We start from the raw sequence: 24,706 nt of genomic DNA, 5'->3' as shown, positions 1-24,706 counted from the left end.
CTCCCTGAGGCTGCATTCAGTGCTGGACTCAAGTATATACATTCAGTTTTCCAATTAGAGGGCCTATTTAGGATATAAGCCTGAGAATTCAGGTCTGAGATTGTTTCTCATGATTTCTTGACTGTGTTAAGTGTGTATGTGTGTGCCACATTTAACTGTGAGTGCCTAAAGAGGTCAGAAGAGGGCATCAGATCTCCTGGAGCTGGAGTTATAGGTAGCCACGAGCCATTGGATAGGGATGCAGGGACCCTAACTTGGGTCCTCTGGAAGAACAGCCAATGCTGTTAACTGCTGCGCCACCCCTCCAGTCCTCCAGTGACCTTTTGATAGCCACACTGATAGTGGGCTGGGTGAAGAAAAGAACTGCAAAGCACATAGTGGCCTGGGTCTTGTGGTTTTGGAAAAACAGTCAGAGGTTTCCAGCGACATATAAGAGCTTGGGAGACAGATGAAGGCGTTTACACTTCCCGGGCTTGTAATTAAGGGCGCTTCACGCTTCCCTTCGGGTGCAGATCTAAAAGAGCCACACTTCCTGGAGTCAGTCAGGCTCAAGCAGGAATTCGCAGGGCAAAAACTCCAGGTAAATGACTACTCTAGGGCTTTGACTCACTCTCCTGGTCAAAGGAGTACAGCCTTTGAAGTGGCTTCCATTGTTAGTATGTAGCGGGGTCTCATAGCGAGCTCCCCAAGTCCACCAACACCACCTCAGGCTCTGGTACCCTGCTCTGTGCTGCTCTGTGGCTACACTGTGAATTCCTGGGCAGGAAGTCTGGCCTTGGAGCCACTCAGTACCTGCCGAAACCTGAGGTTTTGCCTTCTGAGTCTCATATTCTATGGCTCACAGCCCCTCCGTGGGGCCCCTCTGTGGGTCTCCCAGATAGGGTTGAAAGACTCTTGCCTGCCCCTCCCTCCCTCTCCCTCTCTCATTCTCTCCTTCTCCCTCCTCCATTTGGACCAAAATAGCAACTTCAATCTCCAGAGTGGCAGGGTTCTTCTAAAGGTCCCAAAGCCCCTCTGAGAGCTCAGACACTCAGAGTCCCTAGCCTTTCCTCTCTATGGCTCTTCCCATGGCTCTGTGCTCACTCCTGGCCACAGGTGCTAACTGTATAAGTCACTCACACTTCACCTTGGCCCTTGCACTGATTGCTCGATTTGGTTTGGATGGGCACTCTTCTCCTACAGGATATCCATCTGGTGTTACTTCCTGACTCCGGTCCTACCTGCTACCAAGATGCGGCTCGGTGCTCCTGTGTTTTCCTCCCTGTACGGCAACAGTGATCACGTACCAGGGAAACTGCTCATTTTGCCTCCCCTCCGCTCCAGAGGTGGCAGTGATTCTGCCTGCCTTGCTGTTGGGACTCACAGCCCGGTGTTGCTGGCACTAGAAAAACGTGGCCAGACAGACCAAGGCTGGCAGTGCTGAGCACTGTGCATGATGTAATTACAGAGCGCTGCTGGTGTTTATTGCGAAGCTATAGAGGTCTTTCTTCCCCTGAATTCCCTTGTGTTCTCAACTCCCTTTAGACTGCAGTCTTCAGAAAGAGGAAGGGAGGCAAATTAATTCTTAAAGGATTGCGAGCCTTGGTCAACTCACAACATGACACAAGGAGACGATGATCATCCCACCGTGCAGATAAGCAAAGGCAGACCCCAAAGTTACTCAGCTCGTGCCAAGCATATTGCTAGCACCTGACCTAATACCAGTGCCTGCAGGGCTAAGACATATGTCCTTGTGAGCCCAGAGTTGCTTCTTGAATGTCCAGAGACCAAGTGCCTCACAGCAAGGCTCAGAAAGCAGATGGCTATTTCCCGATCTATCTTCAGCTTCTACTCTGTCGTGTTCTTGCTTCGAACTGTTTTATCCCGTCCTTAACTCCTACCCTGCCACATCCTTGGTTCCCTCCCTGTCCAGCACTGTCAGGGGCTTCCACTTAGTGCTCTCTTCGGCTCCTATCCCATCCCTGGCTCGCAGCACCCTGTTTTACCTGTGACTCCCACTCAGCCCTATCTCTTGTACCCATGCTGTCCTGTCCCTGGCTCCTGTGAGCGTGTGAGTGTGTGTGTGTGTGTGTGTGTGTGTGTACGCATGCGTGTATTCTCTGGAATCTGCACTCACATTTGCAGTCAGCTGGGTAGTCAGCGCAGACACCTTTTCCTGGGAGGCATCCAGCTCTCGCCTCAGCTTTCGAATCTACAGGAACAAGCACGGGGTTAGTCCATTTCCGGACTGAGCATCATGGGACCAACACTAATAATGAAAACGAGTCTGACCATAAACTGTTCCTTACCTCTGACTGGCATTTTTCTTCTGGCTGTAAATAAAACATAAAATAAAGGACATTAGAACAACAGAGGAGAAAGAACAGTGCAGCCCAGCAAACTCGGGAAAAATCTAGATTTTTTTTTTAAGATTTATTTTTATTTTATACATGTGGGCATTTGCCTGCATGGACGTATGTGTGACCATGGAGGCCCGAAGAGGACACTGACTTTCCCCAAATGATAACTACCTACAGGTGGTTGTGAGTAACCATGTGGGAATTGAACCCAGGTCCTCTGGAAGAGCAGCTAATGTTCTTAACTGCTGAGCCATCTCTCCAGCCCCTGAGATTTACTTTTATCATTTTAAACCATGGGTAGGTGTGCGTGTCTGTATGTGCTGGTGGACATCAGTGCGGGTGCTCTTCGAGTCCAGTGGCATTGGGATCCTCTGGAGCTGGAGTCACAGGGGGTTGAGAGCCAGCTGACATGGGCACTGGGAACCAAAGTTAGATTCCCTGGAAGAGCAGCAAGTGCTCTTAACTCCTGAGCCATCTGCCCAGGCCCTGAAATTGAGGATTTTGATTGCCTTCTTTTCTGGTATAATTCTGTAAAATGGGACAATCAAATCTACCCATCAGAAAGTCCAAAGACTAATAAATTAGGAAGAATGATATATGTTCTAGTTGAGGGATGAGGAGCCCCTTTCATATGAAGATGTGGATGTAAGGTGGGGCTACATATGTGTGTACTCATCTTTTACGTGGGGACTGGGGATCAGAACTTGGGTCTTCCTGCTTGTGCAGCAAGCCCTTCACCCACGGAGCCCTCTCCCCATTCTCAAGGGGGATGTGATAACAGTTGTTTGTAAATTTCCAATCGTTTTCTCCCACGAGCTGATCCTTTCATAATGGGAACACTCTCTGCAGACGGGATGCTTATAATTATGCTTGACACACTTGATAACAATATGTGAGTGACAAGCACGGCCACTCAGCGCTGATTTAGACTCACCGTGGAGTAGATGGAGGATGTGCTGGAAACCAAGGACAGGGAGGATCCATGAACTGTTGGAAGTAAATAAACAGGGGTCAAAGCCTACCCTGGCTGCCATGAAAGAGAAGAGAGGGGGCAGGAGGCAACCAGCATTTCAGGACACCACTGGCTCAGCCTGGCTGTCACTGTCATCTTGGCTCAATACTTGCTGGATTCGGTACAGGTCAAAGCCAACTATGAAATAATCCACTAAGGAAGTAATTTTTAAAAATAGTACCACATTTGTCTTAACTAGCAAAATAATGTAGAATTCTAGGGTCATATATTCATGTAACCAAATGTCCATAGCACCGAAGGTTCAAAGGCAGGGCAAGGTGATTGTGGACATGCTCACCACACACTTCAGTGCCAGCCTGTGCCTGCACCCACTCTTGTCCAATGCAATCTTCTGTGTTCTGACTGTAGGACAAAGCTGTCATATTTCCTACCCTGACACCCTGCTGCATGCTCATAGATAAATATTTCCAATATAAGAGTCTGTGGTCACAATAAACTCCCACAGCTTTGTAGCAGGGTATTAGTGAAAGCCAAGTTTCAGCTGAAGATAGAGTCTTATATTTGTACAATGCCTGCAAGTGATGAGCAAGGGTGTTCTCTTTCTTTCTCTGTAACCATAGCGTCTGACGCAGACCCATACTTGAGGACTCTTAGCAGCCCCTCCCATTTCCAGCTAGAGGAGCTTTTTCATTATCTGCTCTCACTTTGAAGCACGTGCTTTTCCAGACCTGGGTATCCAAGCTGCTTCTCTTTCAAGGAACATCATTTTTATTTTTTTCAGCTACCTCCTGGCAACTTGTCTGGAAGACAGAACTGGCCCTGTGTGAAGACATGGCAGGGGTTTTAAGTGGGCACAGCTTTTCTGATCACAGGTGGAAAAGTCTTATGTCCCTACAAGCCACCAGGGTAGGAGCATACCGATGACCGAGGAAGGCGGGACGGGGGAATCTCTCCACCCGCTGCTGAGTTCATCTGCCAGTCCAGCGGTACGCTCAGCTTCACTTAGCATCTAGGAGAAGCTCCTGACCAGCAAGCTGTTGAACAAACAGTTCTGTCTGGCACTTGGGAGCTTGCCCATGGCATTTCCACTAAACCTTCCTTGACCTCCCTTTGTGTGTTCCTCTCACACATGTCTATCCCGGACTTCTTCTTTCCCAGGCAAGCTCTAGATGGTGCTTGCCTGCCTCTGAGGCTCTGCCAGTGCAGCCCTTTGTCCAGGGTGCTTCTAAATCCTACCTGCTCGAATCCAGCACAGCCCTGAGCTCCTTCTCCTCTCACTAGAGGTACCCACCTCTGCCTCTGAGGCTGGGGCTGGGGCTGGGGCCCCACCAGAATTCACACCCACCCTTCCCAGGTAATGCCAGGTTCTAGAGCTATTCCCTGTTTTTCTACCGAGCATGACTAAGCTGACTCACACCCCATAAAAGACAGTTTAAGGTGTTAATAGCCAATAATGGCTTTTCTGTGCTAACATGTCCACAGGTTCAGAAGTCCCAAGGCATGACACAGCATGACACAGCATGACACAGCATGACACAGCATGACACAGCATGACACAGCCTGCAGTGGATGGAGCATGTCGGAGGCCTGTCGGTGAAAGAGACATGGGTATCGTGAAGCCACCTCCAGCCACACTTACAGGGCTGGCTCAGAGGCCTAAGCAGGGCAGCACACAGACTCTGGCTGCCGTTTTGTCTCTAAGTTTTTCCATCTCAGATCTATCGGGTTCCCGGCAGTCAGGACCAGCTTAGGGACTCAGGCAGAGGAGGCACATCTCTCAGGCTTCAGGTGGAAATGACTACTTTCTCTGTAATTAATGTCTCTCGCTTGGAAAGCAGCAATAGCAAAGCTGCAATACATAGAGACAACCACCTTGGCTATCCAAGCCCACACAAACCTGAGTATGGTTTGCCCGAACTGCTGTGACCGGCCCTTAAGATGAGAATCGAAGCCTGGAGAGAGGGGCATGGATCCTCCTGGACCATGAGAATCTCAGCTCCAAACCCACTAAAGCATGAAAGTGCTTCTTTCTCACTATACCTCCAGAATTCTAAAGCTAGACAGACAGAGACCATCTAAATCTGAAATTCAAGTCACATGGCTTGCTTAAGGCTACACAACATTTCAGGTATTGCTGACCGGAAGTCTGGGCACAACTCTATTCTCCAGTGACTGGCTCTGCTGGGTTCTGTTCTTTACTTTAAAAATCCTTGGGCTGGTGAGATGGCTCAGTGGGTAAGAGCACCCGACTGCTCTTCCGAAGGTCCAGAGTTCAAATCCCAGCAACCACATGGTGGCTCACAACCATCCGTAACGAGATCTGATTCCCTCTTCTGGAGTGTCTGAAGACAGCTACAATGTACTTACATATAATAAATAAATAAATAAATCTTAAAAAATCCTTTTAGTGGGCTGGTGAGATAGCTTAGTAGGTAAGGATGTTTGCTACCAAGCCTGACTGAGTTCTCTCCCCAAGACCCATATGGTGGAAGAAGAGAACCAATTCTTAAAAGTTGTCCTCTGACCTCCACGTGTATAGCGTAACACACACATATGTATGTATTTGTGCATACACAACAGACAAACGTAATTTTAAAGTTAATAATTTAAAAAGAACTCTTGGTGTGTTTTGAAGTGCTTTTCTAATCCTTTATGTAATGTTCCGATAGGCAAAAGATCCAGGACTGTGAGGCACCATACGTGGGTGCTAAATATTGGGGTCCAATCCCTCTGCAATGGTGGTACATGCTTTTAACAGCTCTTAACTGCTGGGCCATCTCTCTGGCCTCAACACCCACTTTAAAGACACCTCCAGGGCTGGTGAGATGGCTCAGTGGGTAAGAGCACCCGACTGCTCTTCCGAAGGTCCAGAGTTCAAATCCCAGCAACCACATGGTGGCTCACAACCATCCGCAACAAGATCTGACTCCCTCTTCTGGAGTGTCTGAAGACAGCTACAGTGTACTTACATATATTAATAATAAAATAAATCTTTAAAAAAAAAAAAAAAAAAAAAGACACCTCCAACCTCTCTTAAGCGTTCTTGTACCAAAGTTGACTTTGAGATTACATCGAGTCTACGGTAATGAACTTCCCTGAAAGACTTCATAAGGCTGCACCTAAGACGTGCTGCGCCTGCTCTACCTGGTTATGATTCCCATCGCCTTCAGTGTGGCTCTAAAGCACTCAGTAAACAGTACCAGCTCACAAACACCTCTGCTAATTTTCTCTAAGCATCAATCCTGCCTCACAGAAAAGAGTAAACATTTCCTGGCCAGGCCTGAGGTCTGACTTCCCCAAGTCTCTCTCATAGCACTGGTAACTTATCAATTCAAAATGGAAAACAAACAAACAAACAAACAAAAACAAACTACACTCAAAGGGATTAAAAGCCTCTAATTACACAAGCCCTATAAAGTTCCCAAAGGTGAAGAAGCCACAACTTCACGGTGCCGTAACAACCTCCTCTCTTACTGTTCTAACCCTGCCTTGGCAATTCGGCTCCGGGTTATCAGGAATCGTGTGATTGCCAAAGTTGAGGTGATGCTTGTAGCTAGACCAGGCCTACTTTTCATCTGCTATCCCAGATGGTCTGCAAGTCAGGCTGATTCCTGAAGGACTGTCTAAGAGCTAGCCGAGGGTGAGTCTGCTATGGTCCCTGGCCTTTGTGGGACCGTGTAGACTTGTCAGGACAAGTTTTGGTACTATTTTGTGATTCCCTCAGACATACACATGACAGATGAAGAGACAGAGGGAGGCACATTACAGCTCTTCTTGACCAATCATGGACTAGAAAGAACTTAAGGCAACCGTCCCCCTCCATTGCCTTAGGGCAGGAATGTGCCCCACTGTGCTGCTCAAAGTCATTACAACACCAGCCCTTAAATCTAACGTAATGCCCTCAGCCACCCAGGCTCTTCTCCTCTTTATCCTCCAGTCCAGCAGTTTCCATATAAGGGATTACAAGCATGCTCTGCTCAGGGTTGCTGGGGCACATAAATCTGGGGAAGAGTCCCAAGTCACCAAGAAGTGCCTGCTCTATCCCAAAAGTCCTTTCAGCCTTTCTTAGAACGAAAACCAAGAAGCAGAAGTATGTCTCTTGTATTCCCTTATTACTTGGGATTTTCTACTGGGAGCAGAGCACACTGAGCCTATTCCCCACTGTATACGGGGACCGAGAGCTGAGGGAGTCGTTCCTACACTCTGTCCTGCTATTAGCAAAATGGTTCCAACAGAGACAGTCCCCGTCCCCATTTCCCCCCACCCCACCCCCCAGGCCGGGTCCGCAAGTTCATGAATCCTCATCTTCAGCTTGGACGTCGTGCCCACAGGCTACCACGCACAAACGGCAGCAGCAGTTAGCAAAGAGCTAACCCTTGCAAGTATTATCTCTGAATCCTTACAGCTCCATGAGCCAAATGTTAACCATTTTCATTTTCACAGTGAAAAAGGGAGACAAAAAGGTGAGGCATCCGGTCTAAGCTCTGGCACCCGAGGAGGGGTAGAGCTGGGGTTCATCCTTGGTCCGCCCACCTCCCCTCTCTTCATCACTCCTTGCTCAGCCTGCATCCGGCCTCCCACAAGCCCAGTGTTTGGAGAATGGGGCTCCTCTAAGGCAATGTCTCAAGGGAAGGAGCAGAGGGTGAGAGAAATGAAGTGAGTTATGAAGGTAGCTGACAAAGCAACCGGTAGAACTTTCCTTCCATAATTCTGATTACAAGGAACAAAGCTATAAATGTCCATGGTTGGCAGCCTGAGAAGGAAAGAAGGGTAAAAACTGAGAAACTCTATCTTGAGACAAGCTAGAAAATACTGGATGGGAACAGGGCTGCCTGCCCCCCTCCCCCGAAGCTGAGGGGCACAGGGAGATGAACTCAGTGCAGTCTCTGCCAACAAAGTGAGCCAGCAACAGGGCTGGAAGATGGAGATGCATGCCAAGAAGTCATGGCCCAAGGCCAGGAGAGAAACCTCAGGCAGCAGAACTCAGTCAATGCTGAGGGTCCGCAATTGCTGCAGAGGCCTCCTCCCTAAGTATCCCGAAAGGTTACCTGAGGGTCAGAGCTTCCTAGTTGAGAGCCCCTCATCCCTACCCCGGAGGCAAGGGAAGAGTTGTAGTGACCAGAGGAGGGAGCCCCATCGAGTGTGCTGTGCCAAGAGACCTAGTATGGCAAATTCCTTCAATTCTTACCTTCCTCAAACCCATCCCGGAAGGAGCCTGACCGACTCATTGTTCGGCTCTTCTCATCCAGAGACATGGAGCTGTTCCGGAAGCGGCTGTCGGTGTAGGGGTCATACTGGCCGTCTGCGTTGGACAGGCTGTGGGTCCTCAGCATGGTTGGGTTGGACAAGCTCATCTGGGTGACAGCGGTGGGGCTCGCTGGAACCAGAGGAGCAGAATGAGATGCTGGGTATCCATAGCTCTGTTTGAATCCCAGATGGGGTATCGGGAGAGGCTGCTTATCGCCGGCAGTGTGTGTGTGTGTGTGCCTGCCAACTTCCCTCCCTTGTCTATTTCTAAAAGGTAGTCGCATCAGCATTTGAGTTACAGGCTTAGAGCTAAAAATACGGGAGGGAAGGCGGGTCAGTTCCAAAGCAAGGCTCAGGGCCTCACGTTCCAACTTGGCACGTTCAGGCAGGCCAGTGTCACCTTCCAGGCATGAGCTAATTACTCCCCGGGTTCATCTGAAACAATTCTCTGTAAAGCCAAAAGCCCAAAATAGTCCAAATAGGCTTTTGATCAGATAGGAAGCATTTGCGCATGACAAGGGCCTCTCGCTGCAAAGAGTTATGGCTGGGAACAAACACTACAAGCGTGGGTCTCATGGCTCAGATGGGAGTCACCTCCCAAGAGCATGCAAAGAGACACACTTCCCTGAGCTAGGCTGAGCTTCCTCATCAAAAGCCCTGCCCGTGTTGGCCAGGCATGCTGTATTTGGAGGTATACACTTAATAAAGAGCAAAACTACACGTCAGTGATGACAAGATACAGGCATCACTTAGACTGGATGGGAAGTCTAGAACACTCACAAAAGCCTCTTCTAAATGGTGAGACCAAAAGGGTTTTCTTTCCCTCCAGTGACCAGTCCTCAAATACCCACCTGCATTCCATTACCTCACGCATCCGCTGATAGCAGGCACCCGACTCTCCTGTAACTCAAGATGGAATCTCTCCTGTCGTCTTGCTGATTTGCTACAAAGCTTTAGACTGTTCTCTCATACTTTTGTCTGTCGAATCTGTACCTATGTGTCTGTCTCTAATAGAGAATCCCTCAGCATTCCAGCAGGGCCCAACACAAACCCTTCTCCCCTCTCAGCGTGCCAGTCAACACATTATGTCTGCAGCAGCCATTTCCAAGAACACTTGTTCATTAAAACTTATTTCTGGCTTCATAAAGGAATGGGGAGTAGGCTGGAAAACGGTCTCCTTCACGAGGCCCGAGAAGCAGGATGCACCCAGAGTAGTGGGGAGGTATGCCCCCGCCCCCTACAATCTTCCCTATACGAACCGCAGGAAAAAGACTATGTATGTGGGTGTGTCTGACCCTCAGATTTTATGTTATCTACTAAGTCCAGGCTCCATAGAGTACAACTGAGTTTCAAAAACCTCTCACACACACAAATCTCATAGTGTTTTAAGGGTTGGCCTTTTTTGTGGCCATCCTAAGTCGCATGTGGCGAGAGCACCCAGGACTTTGTGATTTTTCTTTGTTTCCTTGACTGTGTGGCTGAGGGCCGATTAAGATATTGAGAAGGGCCGGGCGTGGTGGCGCACGCCTTTAATCCCAGCACTTGGGAGGCAGAGACAGGCGGATTTCTGAGTTCGCGAAGCCAGCCTGGTCTACAAAGTGAGTTCCAGGAGAGCCAGAGCTATACAGAGAAACCCTGTCTTGAAAACCCAAAAAAAAAAAAAAAAAAAAAAAGATATTGAGAAGGATGTGGCCACGTGCCTGTTTCAAAGCACAAAAGAACCTCAGCCCTGCAGAGTGGACCGGTGCGGCTCAAGCGGCGACTCACCAAGCTGAGAGAAGTTGAATCTTGTTCCTGAAGGAGAAGTGACGCTGGAGCCGGAGGAAAAGGGGGAATTGGTAGCAGTGTCCTGCAGGCCCCCAGCTGAGTGGGACCGGAACCATTCTTTGGCGTCTTCCTGCGTGCGAAGCTGGGAGGTGGGTGTATACCTGGAGACAGAAACCAGGCTGGAATGAACAGCCCTTATGAACACACATTCCCTACAGCCGATGGGGAGTGTGTACAAAGAAAGCTATATTTAAGATGGGGGGGGGGGGGGGGAGAAAAAGCTCAGATCACTGCACGCCCTGAAACTTATGAAGTTTCTCAAAACTTTTTTTTTTTTTTTCCTACTTGGCTGCATCTGGGGAAAATTATAATTCCTTTCAGCTTGCAGGGAACACCTAAGAGGGAGAAAGGCTGGAAATGTTCAAAAGAGCCATCCCTGGGTGTGACTGGAACATGCTGGTTCATGACAGGGTCGCCTCAAAGCCCCCTCCCTGTCAGGAAGAGGGGTTGTTGTTAGTGCTCTGAGGAAGTTTTAATGAGCTAACTGCTGGCATGTGCACGCTGCAGAACCAGTGAATGGTCACGAATCACTGTGTGTTAGTGGGTGGCATTTGGAGAGACCTGGGGTGCTAGTGTTTACAGTAGCTGCTGCAGTTTGTGTGATGCGGGGTCTCGAATAGCCCGGGCTGTTCTTGAATTTGCCACATAGCTAAAGATGACTTTTAACTTCTGATCCTCCCGCGTCTATCTCCCAAGTGCTGGTATTAGAGGCATGACTAATTGTGTATACTTTACAAAATACAGGGAGTTGTGGGCTGAACTCAGGGTTTTCTGCATGCTACACAGGCACTTTACCAACTGAGCCACATGTCCAGCCCCTTAACTGCTACAGTGTAGCACTGACAGGTTTCAGGAAAAGAACCACACACTGCTGTGTCAAATGTGGGGAAGTCTTCAGGAGTCATGGGGTCCACCAGCTCCGGTATCCCAAAACTGGAAGATTTATCGAGCATCTCTGATAGGTTAGGTATCATTACATGCATCATCTAACTAAGGTTTCAAGTTAGGAACGCAACATAATGGATCCTGCTATACGCTCTGGGAAACTGGGGACCACAGGGCTGAGATTCTAACCCATGCTTGTCTGATTCCAAACTCCGCGCTCTTTTCTCTCTTCCCTTAGGCAGCGCCCAGAACTTCTGTAGTACCCACACTGCTGGGGTGGCTGCTGATCAGGAATTTGCTACCCAATATGAGTGTGTTGAGGAGGCAAGCTAGACAGAAAACCAGTATGAATGAGAAGTCTGTTTTCACTCTTGTTGATGGCTATACACCCTCGAAAGGCACATCGGGTGCCTGGAAATAGTTGTCATAAAACCCCATCCTGAATGTTTAGACAATCAATTTTAAAAATCCAGAACTACATAGCTTTAATAGATCTCCTACAGACATGCACACAGCATTTCAAAATGTAACTACTTAAAAGTTAGCTTCCTGACTCTTTGGGTAACAGTGGGTCATGAATTTCTCTCGGTGGGTGGAGTGCTTGCTGAGGGCCCAGGAAGCCCTGGGATCAATGGGCAGCACTGTTGGTGTAAGCCTGCAATTCCAGCACTTTGAGAAGTGGAGGCAGGAGGATCAAAAGTCCAGAGATCATCCGCAGTTACATAGCAGGTTCAAGGCTAGTCGGGGCTACATGAGACCCAGTCTCAAAGACAAGGGACAATGGTGGCATCAGTCATTAACATATCCAGCGGGACACACACGATGGAGCAGAACTCTACTGGGAGGCATCAGTGCATGCCTTCTTGAGTTGATACCCACCTCATGTTAACAACGTTCGAAATGCTCTGGGTCTTAAGAGCCTTGGGTTATTAACTAGACACACACAAGACAGCAACACGACATTTCACTTCACGTGAAAATACTTAACGCTTAATGCAGGGGGAAGCCAGGGCTACAAACAGCAAGGCTTTTTTTAAAGAAGGCAGAACTGACAGAGGTCCACAGGGATCGTGAGCGAACTGAAGCACCTCAGGCTGGTGACAGTGATGACATGATTTGAGCAGTGGTGACTTAGAGCATCCTGCTTCATCAGGATTAGCACCAACAAGCAGCAGAGGCCTGGCTTACTACAGAAGCAAAAGCATTCTTTTTTGGTTCAGTTTTTATTTTATTTTTTCATTCCACCAAAAACCAATCATATGCATTTCTGGATGGGTATTAATAGCTGACCCACTCATTAATTAGGACATTAAGACAACTCTTAGTGATGTTTCATAGCCACAAAGGTATTTTTAAGTTATTATTATTATTATTATTATTATTATTTGGTGGTGCTTGGGATTGAACCCATAGCCTTATGTAGAGCAGGCAAATGCTCTAATGCTCTACCATGGAGCTGATTTCCAGCCAGAAGCAGCTAGAGTTTTAAAATGGGGTCAGCTGACAAAGCCGCATGCTCTAAGTCATGTTCTCCTTTGGAAGCGGCTGTGTGTATACGGACAATCATGACGTGCTCAGCACCCCTCCTGCCGGCCCACCAGGAGCAGTCACTGTTCCTGGCTCAGGGATGCTGGTGGTGAGATGGCTCTGCCACATGAAACTTCACAAAGCACAGACCCTGCTCAAGCAAGTAAGCCACAAATGGAGAGATGAGAATGAGAGAGGGGTCTGTCATCCAAAAATCCAGCTGCGGTGGCCAAAGCAGGGACCCCAGCCGAGCCCAGCCCAGCCCAGCAGCAATGAGGATGACACAGCCAAGCTCCACAGCCACAACAGATGGCATGGGTACAAGGAGGGGACAGATACCTGAGTCCTTTCTTAGGCAAAGTGTTCCTATCAAGGTGCGGGTCACTGTAGAAAAGTTAAAACAAAATCAAGAACTTCAGAGAAGCACAGGGGACTTGAGAGAAGGAAGGCAAGAAGGCTGGGGAGGGGCACGAGGACCCCCAAGGGGCAGGCGCCCACCACCAGCCAGGCATGCAGCACGTCCACACAGTATACAAAAGAAACCTGGTCCTGTCTGCATCCACGCCAGTGCATACTTTACCCCACTTCACAAGGTGGCCTGAGTCGTGAACCCCAACTGTTCCTCCTTTTCCACAGGTTCAAAGCCAAGGCATGGGGCTGTATCATCTAGGAGCATGGTCTGTGCTGCCCTGTATCCCACCTATTGTACCCCTCAGCTCCCCTCCCGAACCCTGCTGCCTCTGGCAAAGGTTTCAAGAAGGGGCAGAGACTCATTGGAGGGTTTCAAGAGGCAGCAGTCTGCATATTTGGAATTCATGTGTGATGAAGTAAATTCCAGGTCCCTCTCAATGTCTCCTTGTTCCTGCCCAGCAAGGGCGTCGCCAGAAGCTGAGCCCTGGGCAGGAGCCTGGGCATGCTGGAACTTGCTGGCTGATAGAGTCAAGGCATCTGAATGTCTAAAGTGCAGGGGCTTGGTGTCTAAGTCTGACAGAAACAAAGTTTGTGCTGTGGATGGGGTGAAGGGGGTTTCCATTAATTTTTTCTCCCCCTAAGCATGAAACAACATCTGCTTGTTATGTTTGGCCAAGCCACCACTCCTCCAGAAACTCGGGGTCAACTTCCATCTCTGAGGCCCACCCACGGCTTGGGGCAGACCCAGGCTTCTTGAGTTGTCAGAGCCCCAGCCCTCTAGGCACTCCGTACCATTATCATTGCTGAATATAGACACACACACAACAGGATACTAGGAACGATACACGGTGAGCCAGACGGCAGCAAAAGCGTTCAAGGGAGAAGAGTCAGCTGGGCTGGGAGGGGGTGGGGTGCGGGGAAGAGACAGAGGTTGAGGGCCAGGCTGCACAGTAGGTGGCAGAGAGTATCCGGAGGGGTAGGGAGGAAAAAGCAAGACTCGAGGCAGGAACATGCCACAGACACCATGGGGATGCCAGTGAGAGCCCCTGCAGCCCTGGCTGAGCATTGGGATTTGGGATGGCCACCCACTTGCCACCTTTCCCTGGGCTTTAGCAGACAGTGGAGCAGGTCCTCACTGGCATGCCTGGCTATCAGAGTATACCAGAGTCACAGACACAAGCGGGAACCTCAGGGCCAACAGCCTTGCACAGAACAACTGGCTTGACAACACAATGGACAGGCAGAAGAACCCAGAGGCTCGGGAGGCCTGCAGTGTCATTACCTGTCCTGTTTCCTGGGCAGAGTACTTCTGCAGAACTTAGGGCTAGCAGCAGGGGAAGAGAGAGGGCTAGAGGTCCAGGCAAGTCGAAAACAAGAGAAGGAACATTAGACAGAAGGAAAAAGAACTGTTATACACAACCATCAGAACACTCTTCTCACTCCCAATGCTGACCCCAACTTTGCTTCCCCGTGGCTGGTCCAGAAACCAGACACACCCCAAGACTGTAGCAGACTGAGTTCTGAGGACTCTTGCAGGTTCTCCATCGCTTATCATGGTGACACCAAGCATCCCCAGCTGTTCCCAGGTCACCTGTCCTGCTCACTCAGTTACACCAAAAGAAGAAAGAAGAAGCTGAAGTTGGCAAGCCCTCGGCAACGGGAGGGCTTTCCGATGCTGAGTGTCATTTCAGACAGTAGCATAAATCTGTCCCATCTGGTGGCTCCAAGCACCAAGGGAAAGAGACAGCAGGAAGCAGTCCAGATGAGCTCTCTCCTAAACTGACTTCCAGTGGAAAGGAAGACTTATCAGAAAGATCAAAACCAAGCTGGGCATGGTGGTGCACACCTTTAATAAGCACCTGGGCGAGCACTGGGGTCTGGGATGGCCTCCCACTTGCCACCTTCCCTTGGACTTTAGCAGACAATGGAGCAGGTACTCACTGGCATGCCTGGCTATCAGTATTTGGGAGGCAGAACAGGTGGATCTCTGAGTTCAAGACCAGCCTGGTCTATAGAAAGAGTTCCAAGACAGAAAAGTGGGGGGGAGAACCTGCCAGGTAACAGCGAAGTAGTTTTTAGATCCCTAACCTCATGTCTGTATCTAGGGAAGGAAATCTTCCTGAGGGCGTGGCACCAACCTTTCCGACAGTGTGGTCTTCACACTGCTGGTGCGGACAAAAGGCATCAAGGAGTCTTCCTTAGTGGAGGCCACTGGACCAGGGGAGGAGTTGTGGCTCAAGCCCCCTCCGCTGCCGAGGGATATGTCAATAGACTCACAGCTGGTGTGCAGGCTGCTAACAGACTGGAAGCCCAGGCCGTCCTTGCTCACTGCCGACGAGCTGGTACCCCAGGTGAGGCTGTTAGAAGGGCCTGAGTGGGCTGAGCTGGGACTGGACGCTAGAGGAGACTGGTTGAGGTCCACGTTCTTACTGTAGAGAGGGCTGCTGCTCCCACTGCTCAGGACACCGCTCCCTGAGGGGGACTCTAGGTTACCTTGCTGGGTCAGGGTGGCATGAGGGTTGGAGATGACCACTGCACTTTTCATGGTTTCGGCTGTGGCGATGGGCTTGGTAGGCTTCCCACCAAAGAGTCTGCGAAGAGACAAAGGGTTGTGTGGGACAAATACCTGGGCCAGACCAAGGTGTGCAGAGCTCCTGAGGCAGAGGAGGCTGTGAGACCCTTGGAAAGGGCAGTGGTCTCTCCTGCAGACTCACTAGGGTCTCTCTAGAGAAAGCCTTGAGGTTAGTTGGGGCTGGATGCCGGTGCTTCCCAGGGACATCTTTCTAGCTCTAGGCAGCAGCTGGGATCCAGCTGTAAGCCCAGGTGACAAAAAGGCTTTCCCATAGACTCAGCCACACCCCTCGATTTTGCTTCCCCTTTCTTTCTCTAGCCCCTACCCAGGAATCTTCTAGAAAGAAAAGAGTTTCTCCTTTCTGTGATACCTAGTGTATGAAGCCTTGGGACTTGGTTTCTTTGGTCTCTCAGCATAATACAAAGGATCAAGACCATGAGTCTACACTGCTGGGAGCCCAGGAGAAATATGGACACGGGTGTATGAGTCACAGAAAGGCAGGGTCCCAGAGAACCTGTGTGTGCTAACACCATACACAGAAATGTGCTGGGTCCACAAGACATCAGACTAAGCAAACCGGTACAAATTACACCTCTGAAACAGGCACATTGAAATGTGATGCCTTGCTATGCCACCTTCTGCTCGGTCCTGCACATGTGACATCTGTACAGGGAAGGCACGGGGCCCTTCTCTTTCATGGGCAGAGAGCCCTCTGGTGAAACCTGCTCCAAGCCAGAGGGTGAATGCAAGGGATCTAATCCCACACTCAAAATGCCGTGAAGGGAACACGTCGCCCTGATAACTGACAAGAAGACTACATACACGTCTTGACAGGCAGATGGGCCTTTCACCTTGTTGCCTGGAGTGGTTTGAGTCTGACTTTGAAGCAGTCCTTCAGATCACAGTATCTGTGAGCCACAAGGGGGATATATAACCCTCACTACAATATCTAATGGCAGAATCAGGGACTGTGCTATCCTGCTCTGAAATCTGGGCATCGGGAGATACCCTCAGCAGCTGCACCTCCCTGTTAACGGACAACTCTTTGGTGACCAGGCTCTTTCCATCGTTAATCAAGTTAACCTTTTTGCCTGGCTTCCGGCCCCACATATAAATGCACGTGCCCTCCTGTCTGAATGCTTGGAATCACTTGAAGGGAGTTACCCATCTCACTCCACTGAGGTCTTCTCCTTGCCACACAATAAATGCACAGCTAGAACCCCAGAGAGACTTAAGGAAAGAGTATGTTAGGAGCTCATGTGTTTTTTAAAGATTCCTGTACATTAGCCTGAAGGTCTAGCAAATGCCACTGTAGCCTCCACAGGAAATCTGAAGACCACATTCCATTACCTCGAGTCTCCTCGAGGTAAATAGTAGGGAAAAATTTTCACTGATGTGCTAGTGTGATAAAACAGCAAAGAACAGCCCAATAGGACCTTCCACCTTAAAAATATGATTTCTGGAGTCCTAATAATTAAGCCTAGACAGGGTACACCACAAAGATTCTTTCAACCTTTGTGTGGCGCTCTTCTGGGATCTTCAGACGTCCCTGTTCATCCTCACATATGAGTCCTGGGACCCATTTCTGTTGTCACAAGCATCATTCTGGGGTCTGTCACGGCCCAGAAGGCAATGTGAGAGCTATACAACTGCCATTCAAAAATGGGCCAGTGAGGACTGGAGAGATGCCTCAGTGGTTAAGAGCACTGGCTGCTCTTCCAGGGGTCCTTAGTTCAATTCCCAGCAACCACATGGTGGTTCACAACCCTCTATAATGTGGTCTGATGCCCTCTTCTGGCATGCAAGTGTACATGTAGATAGAGCACTCACATACATTAAATAAAGAAATAAACAAAATGTTAAAAAATGAGCCAGTAGTGGGGCTTGGTGGCTCATGCCTTTAATCCCAGAACTTGGGAAGCAGAGGCAGGTAGATCTCTGTGGGTTTGAAACTAGCCTGTTCTACACAATGAGTTCCAGGACAGCTATGGAGAAGAAGAAAAAAAAAAAAAGAAGAAGAAGAAAGAAGAAGGAAGAAGGAAGAAGGAAGAGGAGGAGGAGAAAACCAAAAAGAAAAGGGTCCTGTGAGTGATGTAAAAGGAAAAGTTAAAGGGCACATTTACTACCTTGAGAAATTCCATCAAGTAGAGAGCTATGGGGAAGACATTCTTTCCAAAGGGGCTAGGAAGTCCATTTTTATTAGAGGTTAATCTGCTTTTAGAGGTTTATATAAAAGAAAAGGGAACAGCCCAGCTAAAGAGATGCCTCACTGTGTAATGCCCTCACAACCAAGCAGGAGGACGGGATGTCTGAGGCCCAGAACTCACGTGAAGGATGAAGAGGAGTGTGGTACCCACCTGCAATCCTAGACTATGAAGGCAGAGGTAGAGGATCTCATGAGCAACTCAGGCAGGGGCATGCTGGTTAGCAGACTAGCCCGGCTCTGGGCTCAGCAAGAGACTCTGCCTCAGTAATTAAAGCAGAAAGCAATCAAAGAAGACACCGACTTCAATTTCAGGCGTCCCTGTGCATGCACATACATGTATGAGCCTACACGCATGAACACACATACACACTTATGTCACACACGCATATACAACAATATTTTTACAAGCAAACATTTCAAATATTTGTCCATGTGTTATAAAAGAACAGGAGGCTATAGAGATAAGAACACGATGCAACTCCTTCCCTTGAGCTACAGTCTGGGTCTAAAAGTACGCCAGGACCTCACTCTCAGCGTCTGTAACTTTCACTGAATGCCTTCCATAGCCAAGCACAGCCGCAAAGATGAACTTTAGTAGGAACTCAGAGGGAAATACTGTGGACTCCAATGAACAGTAAGAAAACTGAGGCAGGAATCAGAAAAGTGATCTGAGAGCTAATTAAAATAAAGTCAAGAAGCATGGTTCTAGAACTTTCTGTTTCCCATCCTGGCATGGAAGAAAAAAAAAAAGCAGAGTACAGACCCGTCGGCAGGAGCTGGCCCTTGAACTCAGCGTTACAAAGAGCGAAGGCGCCGCTAGAGGATGCTTTACACCACTTACTCAGGCCCTCCTCAGCCCCGTGCTTACCTGCGGAGTGTGGGAGAGGCCACATCTGCATACTTGGTCCCTGGCTGCAGAGTGGCCTGAGCTGAGCTGGACACCGGCTGGGTGGCTGGGTTCACTTTCACAGAGTTACAGGAAGCCACGCTCTCGCTGTCTGAAGAGATGCCTTTCTCCTTGTCCGTCTGGTTGACAAGCCCTGGTAGGGAGCTGCCAAGGGATGCTTTGGAGGGCTCCCTCAGCTTGGGCACTGGCAGGCCTGCCGACTTGCTGCTCATGTTAGAGTCGATGCTGCTGGTGCTGCATCTATTCCCTGCTCCATTCCGGCTGTTGGACTTGCTGGGCCTAGGCAGGCTCCGGTACTGTAAGTTCGTCCGGGAGCTGAGAGACAGATACCCATCATCCTGGTTTGGGGCTCCATCCATGCTTGTCTTCCGACCCGTGGGCCGACCGACGAGGGCGGACGACTTGGGGATTTTACCCAGTGTGGCAGACCTGCTGGTGACGGTGGCCCCACTGGCTGTGATCATGGCCAGCCCAGCAGCAGAGCCGCTCTGTTTCTTGAACCCAAAGCTGTTGGCATTGACCGTGGGCGTCCTAGAGCTGCTGGGGAGGGTCTTTTTGGATTCATCCCCGCTGCTGCGGCCAGCATCCGATGGGGAGCGCTTGACCTGGGAAGCTTTGGGCGAAAGCCTTCCCTTCTCAGACACCTTGGCGTCATCTGTTTTTCCTAAGAGAGAAACCAGCAAGGTCAGACCAAAACCCTGACGCTGCTGGCTACTGTGTTTAGGATGGGTACCCCTCTAAAGACTGTGATCGCCCTGAAGGGGAACAGGGCAGGGGAAGTCAGGAGAGAGCTTTGCACAGAGATAATCTCATCTGTTGCAGTTGCTCAGGGTCTTTTAGAATGCGTTGCTGATTTTGCTCTTTTCTAAGCAGTCTCAAATGACCCGAGCGGAGCAAAGCCAGGAAGCGATTGGTACCTCCATGCACACAAGACTCTGTCATACACTGTCCTCTTCCCCCATGTCTATGACATGGACCCTGACATTTCTAGGGTACAGCATTCAACATACCAATATAACCTTGAGGAGCTTGGACTAGTGTGTGAACTTGATGGTGAGAGGTGAAACTGAGTACTGACCAGTTGATAGGCTGTGACAAAAGCTTCACATGGTAGCACTGTCGATGCATACACACCCCTCCTCAGAAAGAGCCAGGGAAGCTAACCTTTAAGGAAGCCGTCGTGGGGGCTGGAAGAGGCAGCTCCCTCAGTAAAGCACTTGCCTTACAGACATGAGGGACTGAGTTAGAGAGCCCAGAACCGACCCTTAAAAAGGCAGTTGTGGTGGTGTATATTTATAATCCAAGTGCTGAGGAGGCAGAGGCAGGAGGATAGCCACCTAGCTTACTAGCCAGCCTAACCTACTTGGTGATCTCCAGGCTAGTAAGAGACTCTGGCAAAAAGAAAGGGGGGGGGAGGAAGAGGGGAAAGGAAGGGAGGGAGAGGGAGAGGGAGAGGGAGAGGGAGAGGGAGAGGGAGAGGGAGAGGGAGAGGGAGAGGGAGAGGGAGAGAGAGGGAGAGGGAGAGGGAGAGGGAGAGAGGGAGAGAGGGAGAGAGGGAGAGAGGGAGAGAGAGAGAGAGGGAGGGCTGGAGAGATGGCTCAGCGGTTAAGAGTACTGACTGCTCTTCCAGAGGTCCTGAGTTAAATTCCCAACAACAACATGGTGGCTCAGAACCATCTGTAATGGGATCTGATGCCCTCTTCTGGTGTGTCTGAAGACAGCTACAGTGTACTCATATTAAACAAACAAACAAACAAACAAACAGAACTGGATGTAGTGTTGCACGCCTTTAATCCTAGTATTTGGGAGGGAGAGGTAAAAGGGTCTTTGTAAGTTCGAGGCCAGCCTCATCTACAGAGTGAGTTCCAGGACAGCCAGGGTTACAATATGGGACTCGGTCTAAAAGAAAGAGAGAAGAGAAGAGAAGAGAAGAGAAGAGAAGAGAAGAGAAGAGAAGAGAAGAGAAGAGAAGAGAAGAGAAGAGAAGAGAAGAGATGGGTAGATGGGTAGATAGGACAGACAGACAGATAGATGATAGATATATAGATAGATAGACAGACTGGTAAGATTAGACAGATATAGATGATAGACAGGTAGATGATAGATATTCGGAAAGATAGATAGATGGTAGCCAAAACAAAAAATGAATAGTGGGAGGGGGTGATGGTGTTGTAGAACAATATCTGAGATTATCCTCTGGTGTCCTCACGCATGTCCACACAGTATGTACTGGCATACTCACACTTGTGTACATACACCACACACATGTGCACACATACACACACACACACACATGCATACAGCTATGCATACACACCACAAAAACGATTGTGGGCAAAACAGCAACCTGAAGAAGTTACATGTAATGTAAAGCCACCACTAAAGTCACCATGATTTGGCCTCTCACTCACCAGTCCCTGGAGTCTTCAGTGTGCCCGTCGGAGCCGATGGCTTGGTCCTTGGCATGGTGATGCCCACCTCTGCCGTCATGCCTCTCCGCCATGAGCCTGTCTGTGAGAGGACTGGATTCTTCTTGCCAGACACACTTTTGTCCGACTCATCAGACATGTCTGAAGGATTCCGCCTCCACTTGGAGCCCGGCTCCATCTTCACACCACTGTCTGAGCCTCCATCTGATTTCTTGATGTCGTCACCAGACCATAGGGAATTCCTCTCCACCTGTGAGTGCTTCTCAGCGTCAGTCTGTGGACAGGACACATGCTGAATTAGAGCTCACCCATGCACGCCGAGACAATACGGGGACTACTTAAGGACTTTCGACACCTCGGACATCTGCTTACTTTGTGAGAAAGTCACAGCAACCTCTACTTTTTTTTTTCCCCTGTAAGGAAAGACTAATGGAGGAGAAAAAGAGAGCAAAAGGTCTGGGGGGAAGAGGAGGCCAAGGGCCCCAGGAGGAAAGCAAGCAGAGTAGAGGGAGAGGTGATAAGAAAGGGGCCATTGACTCTGCCACTTGCAGACAGCCACCTCTAGCCCTGATTAAATCCCCACCAGCACCAGCCTGTCCCCTTCCCTTTGTTCCCAATCTTCCTGTCGTTCCACTGGCAGGGAGAACTTTGCATCTAGCTCTGCAGACAGTCTAACACACCCAAGCAAGGGAGCAAGCAAGCCTGCAAACTCCTCAGATCTGGGAAACATTCAACTGGCAACAGCAACTGGGCTCACTCCCGCCCAGCTTCGTCTCTGAGCTTTTGCTCCCCGTGATGCCAGCCTGCGTTCTCAGACAAGTAAGATAATTAGACAACACTCTTTGGAAGAGCCTGACCTGCTGGCCACGAAGCCCAGGAAGAGATAGGAGTGTGCAGTTAATGAACTGCAGGGCCGAAGGACACAAAGGGAGAGGAATGCTCTGGGGCCTGGGGGCCTTGAGGCTGGGGGAGGGGACTGAAAGGGAGAAGCTGTGTATGAACAAGAAAGGGGAAGTAAGTCAGCAGTGCTTTTGGGTTGGACACGAGCCCCCTAGATGAGCTGCCTAGAAGGGGCCAGGCAGGCAAGGCGAGAAATGCACGTGAACTGGGCAAGGCCTGGCCTGAGGCCATGCTACCCAACAGGACAAACTCCTTCCTATAGAGGGCTGAGTGGAGGAGAGCCCAGTGTAGACAGGAAGCCCCTATTCAACCTCCATCCATTACAGCCTCCTGGTGGTGCTTGCACTTGCTTGGTCCTCCCTAAAACACACATCGAGCTGCAGCTATGTACAAAGGACCAGAGATGGGACATGAGGAAGGAACAACTAAAAAACTCAGCCATGTGAGGGCCAGAGGGAAGGTCCCATATCTGTGTGCAGAGCACATATGCACTAAGGTTTGGGAACCAAGCAATGCATAGCTACTACATACACACTGCAGGCTATGACACAGGCACTGGCTGGTCAAAGCCAGTCAGGAGACACACAATGCTACTGTCTTCTTAATTTGAAAGCTGACCTCAGCCTGGTTTTCTTCTTCTAGTTCCTTCTGGCCTCACTGAATCAAAATGAACTCAATGTCCATGGTTTGCCAGGCATCACATAGGGTCTCAGAACCTGGAAGATTAGTCTCCATGCTTTGTGGAACTGGCAGTCATTGAGAGAAGCAACCATGGGATGCAAAGGCATAATAAAATGCACAGCTGTGAGATGTGACAGACACCATAAGGGAAGGGAACGTGGCCTTGGAGAGAGATATACAGACATTGACCTAGTTTAGATTGCAAGGGTGATGTGGGAAGTGGTGGCCAGACAGAAACTTCTAGAAGGACCCTAAAGAATGAGGCAAATTTAGTATGAGGAGCATCTAGAGAGGACCATGTCAGTGAGCAGAAACTGCATGTGAAAAGGCCTTAGGCAGAAAGAAGAGACTTTGGAAGCATCCATCTGACTAATATTTCTCAGGTGCCACCATGAACCAGGGGAGCTGTCTGTTCTGTGAATACTTCAAAGACATTTCAAAGCCTCTGTCTCATGGACCTTACATGGGAACATGTCCCAACACATATAAATATGTTCTAAGATGCACTGGGGCTGTAGCACCTCTTACAGACTGGACCACTGCGTTGTTTTTCCATGCCCATAGACCTCTTTTCCACGTTACACTGTAATGCAGTTAATAACAGTGGCGCTGAAACCTACAGCTCACTGTGTGCTCCAGTGCTCCAGGTACAAGTTACCTTGCTTTGTTTTGTTTTGTTAAATATGTGCACCAGAGGGCTGGAGAGATGGCTCAGTGGGTAAGAGCACTGACTGCTCTTCCAAAGTTCCTGAGTTCAATTCCCAGCAACCACATGGTAGCTCACAACCATCTGTAATGGGATCCGATGCCCTCTTCTGATGTGTCTGATGACAGCTACAGTGTACTCATATAAATAAAATAAATCTTTAAAATAAAAAACTTAAAAAAAAATATGTGCACCAGGGGCCTGTGAGATTGTTGGACAAGGGAAAGGTACTAATGGCTTAGGTTCAACTCCTGCAACCCACATTACGGTGGAAGACAATGGCTCACAAGCTGTGCTCTGACACCTGCCATGGGATGAGCATACACACAGAGAATAAAATAACACTTTTCTGTTTTTCTTTTCTTTTCTCTCTTTCTATTTTTTGTTTTCTTTTGTTTTGAGGCAGGGTCTCATTATGTAGCCCTGGTTGGCCACTCCATGAAGAATGGGCTGGCCTCAGCCTCATAGAGATCTACCTACCTCTGCATCCCCAAGTGGGAGAAATAAAAATGTGTACCATCACCATGTCTGGTTACAATAAATGTATGTATGTATGTATGTATGTATGTATGTATATGTGTGTATATACACACAATATATATATATACATATACATACACACACACATATATATGTATATATATTTAGAAAATATATACATCAGGCTGGGAATATTGCTCAGCCTACTGTGTGCTTGCCTAGCATGCATGATGCCTGCATTCCCCATCACTAATGCTACAGAAATCCAACACAGTGGCAAGTGTCTGGAATCTCAGGATTCTGGACACAGAGACAGATGGATCAGAAGTTCTAGGTCATCATTGACTAGGGAGTTTGAGGTCAGCCTGGGCTACACGAGACCCTGGGGATTGAGATGAGAGACAGGGACAGATGGGGAGACAGGGACAGAGACAGGGAGAAAGAGAATATAATTCAATTTATTCCTCAGCAAAAACTCACAAGGAAGTAACAGAATACTGAGGCCTTAGTAGAAGAGAAACTTACCCAAACTCATATAGTGAGGAAGGCATTATGGGTATTTTACTAGTCTAGTTGCTAAGCTAATAATTTAACCACTGTAGTACTGTGTAAATTT

The 24,706-nt window shown here is 49.1% G+C and overlaps 1 protein-coding gene and 1 long non-coding RNA gene across 34 annotated transcripts in view; both read right to left on the bottom strand.

Annotated features, from left to right (window-relative positions):
• Nucleotides 1–24,706, bottom strand: part of Nav2 (neuron navigator 2) — a 651,028-nt gene that overhangs the window by 42,694 nt on the left and 583,628 nt on the right. For 22 of the 33 annotated variants that reach the window (XM_006541297.4, XM_006541300.4, NM_001111016.1 and 19 more), the window contains 10 exons: nt 21,306–21,597; nt 18,856–19,558; nt 15,348–15,800; nt 14,492–14,557; nt 13,138–13,182; nt 10,327–10,487; nt 8,501–8,689; nt 3,274–3,326; nt 2,289–2,312; nt 2,117–2,191 (listed from right to left, as the gene is read on the bottom strand). In XM_006541297.4, coding sequence (XP_006541360.1) covers nt 2,117–2,191; nt 2,289–2,312; nt 3,274–3,326; nt 8,501–8,689; nt 10,327–10,487; nt 13,138–13,182; nt 14,492–14,557; nt 15,348–15,800; nt 18,856–19,558; nt 21,306–21,597 — 2,061 coding nt within the window. Of the gene's footprint in view, nt 1–2,116; nt 2,192–2,288; nt 2,313–3,273; nt 3,336–7,932; nt 8,023–8,500; nt 8,690–10,326; nt 10,488–13,137; nt 13,183–14,491; nt 14,558–15,347; nt 15,801–18,855; nt 19,559–21,305; nt 21,598–24,706 lie in introns of all 33 variants that reach the window. The other 11 variants (XM_006541296.4, XM_030243112.1, XM_030243113.1 and 8 more) reach the window with 6 other exon arrangements.
• Gm32694 lies at nt 3,706–7,870 on the bottom strand. The gene is made up of 2 exons (XR_003946637.1): nt 6,334–7,870; nt 3,706–6,121 (listed from the first exon to the last, which is right to left on the bottom strand). It is a non-coding gene; the product is annotated as a predicted gene, 32694 (long non-coding RNA).

Source organism: Mus musculus, chromosome 7 (genome assembly GCF_000001635.26).
Source record: "Mus musculus strain C57BL/6J chromosome 7, GRCm38.p6 C57BL/6J".
Taxonomy (NCBI): Eukaryota; Metazoa; Chordata; class Mammalia; order Rodentia; family Muridae; genus Mus; species Mus musculus.
Note: the sequence above shows the minus strand (reverse complement) of the source record. Positions and strands in the feature narration are given on the sequence as shown.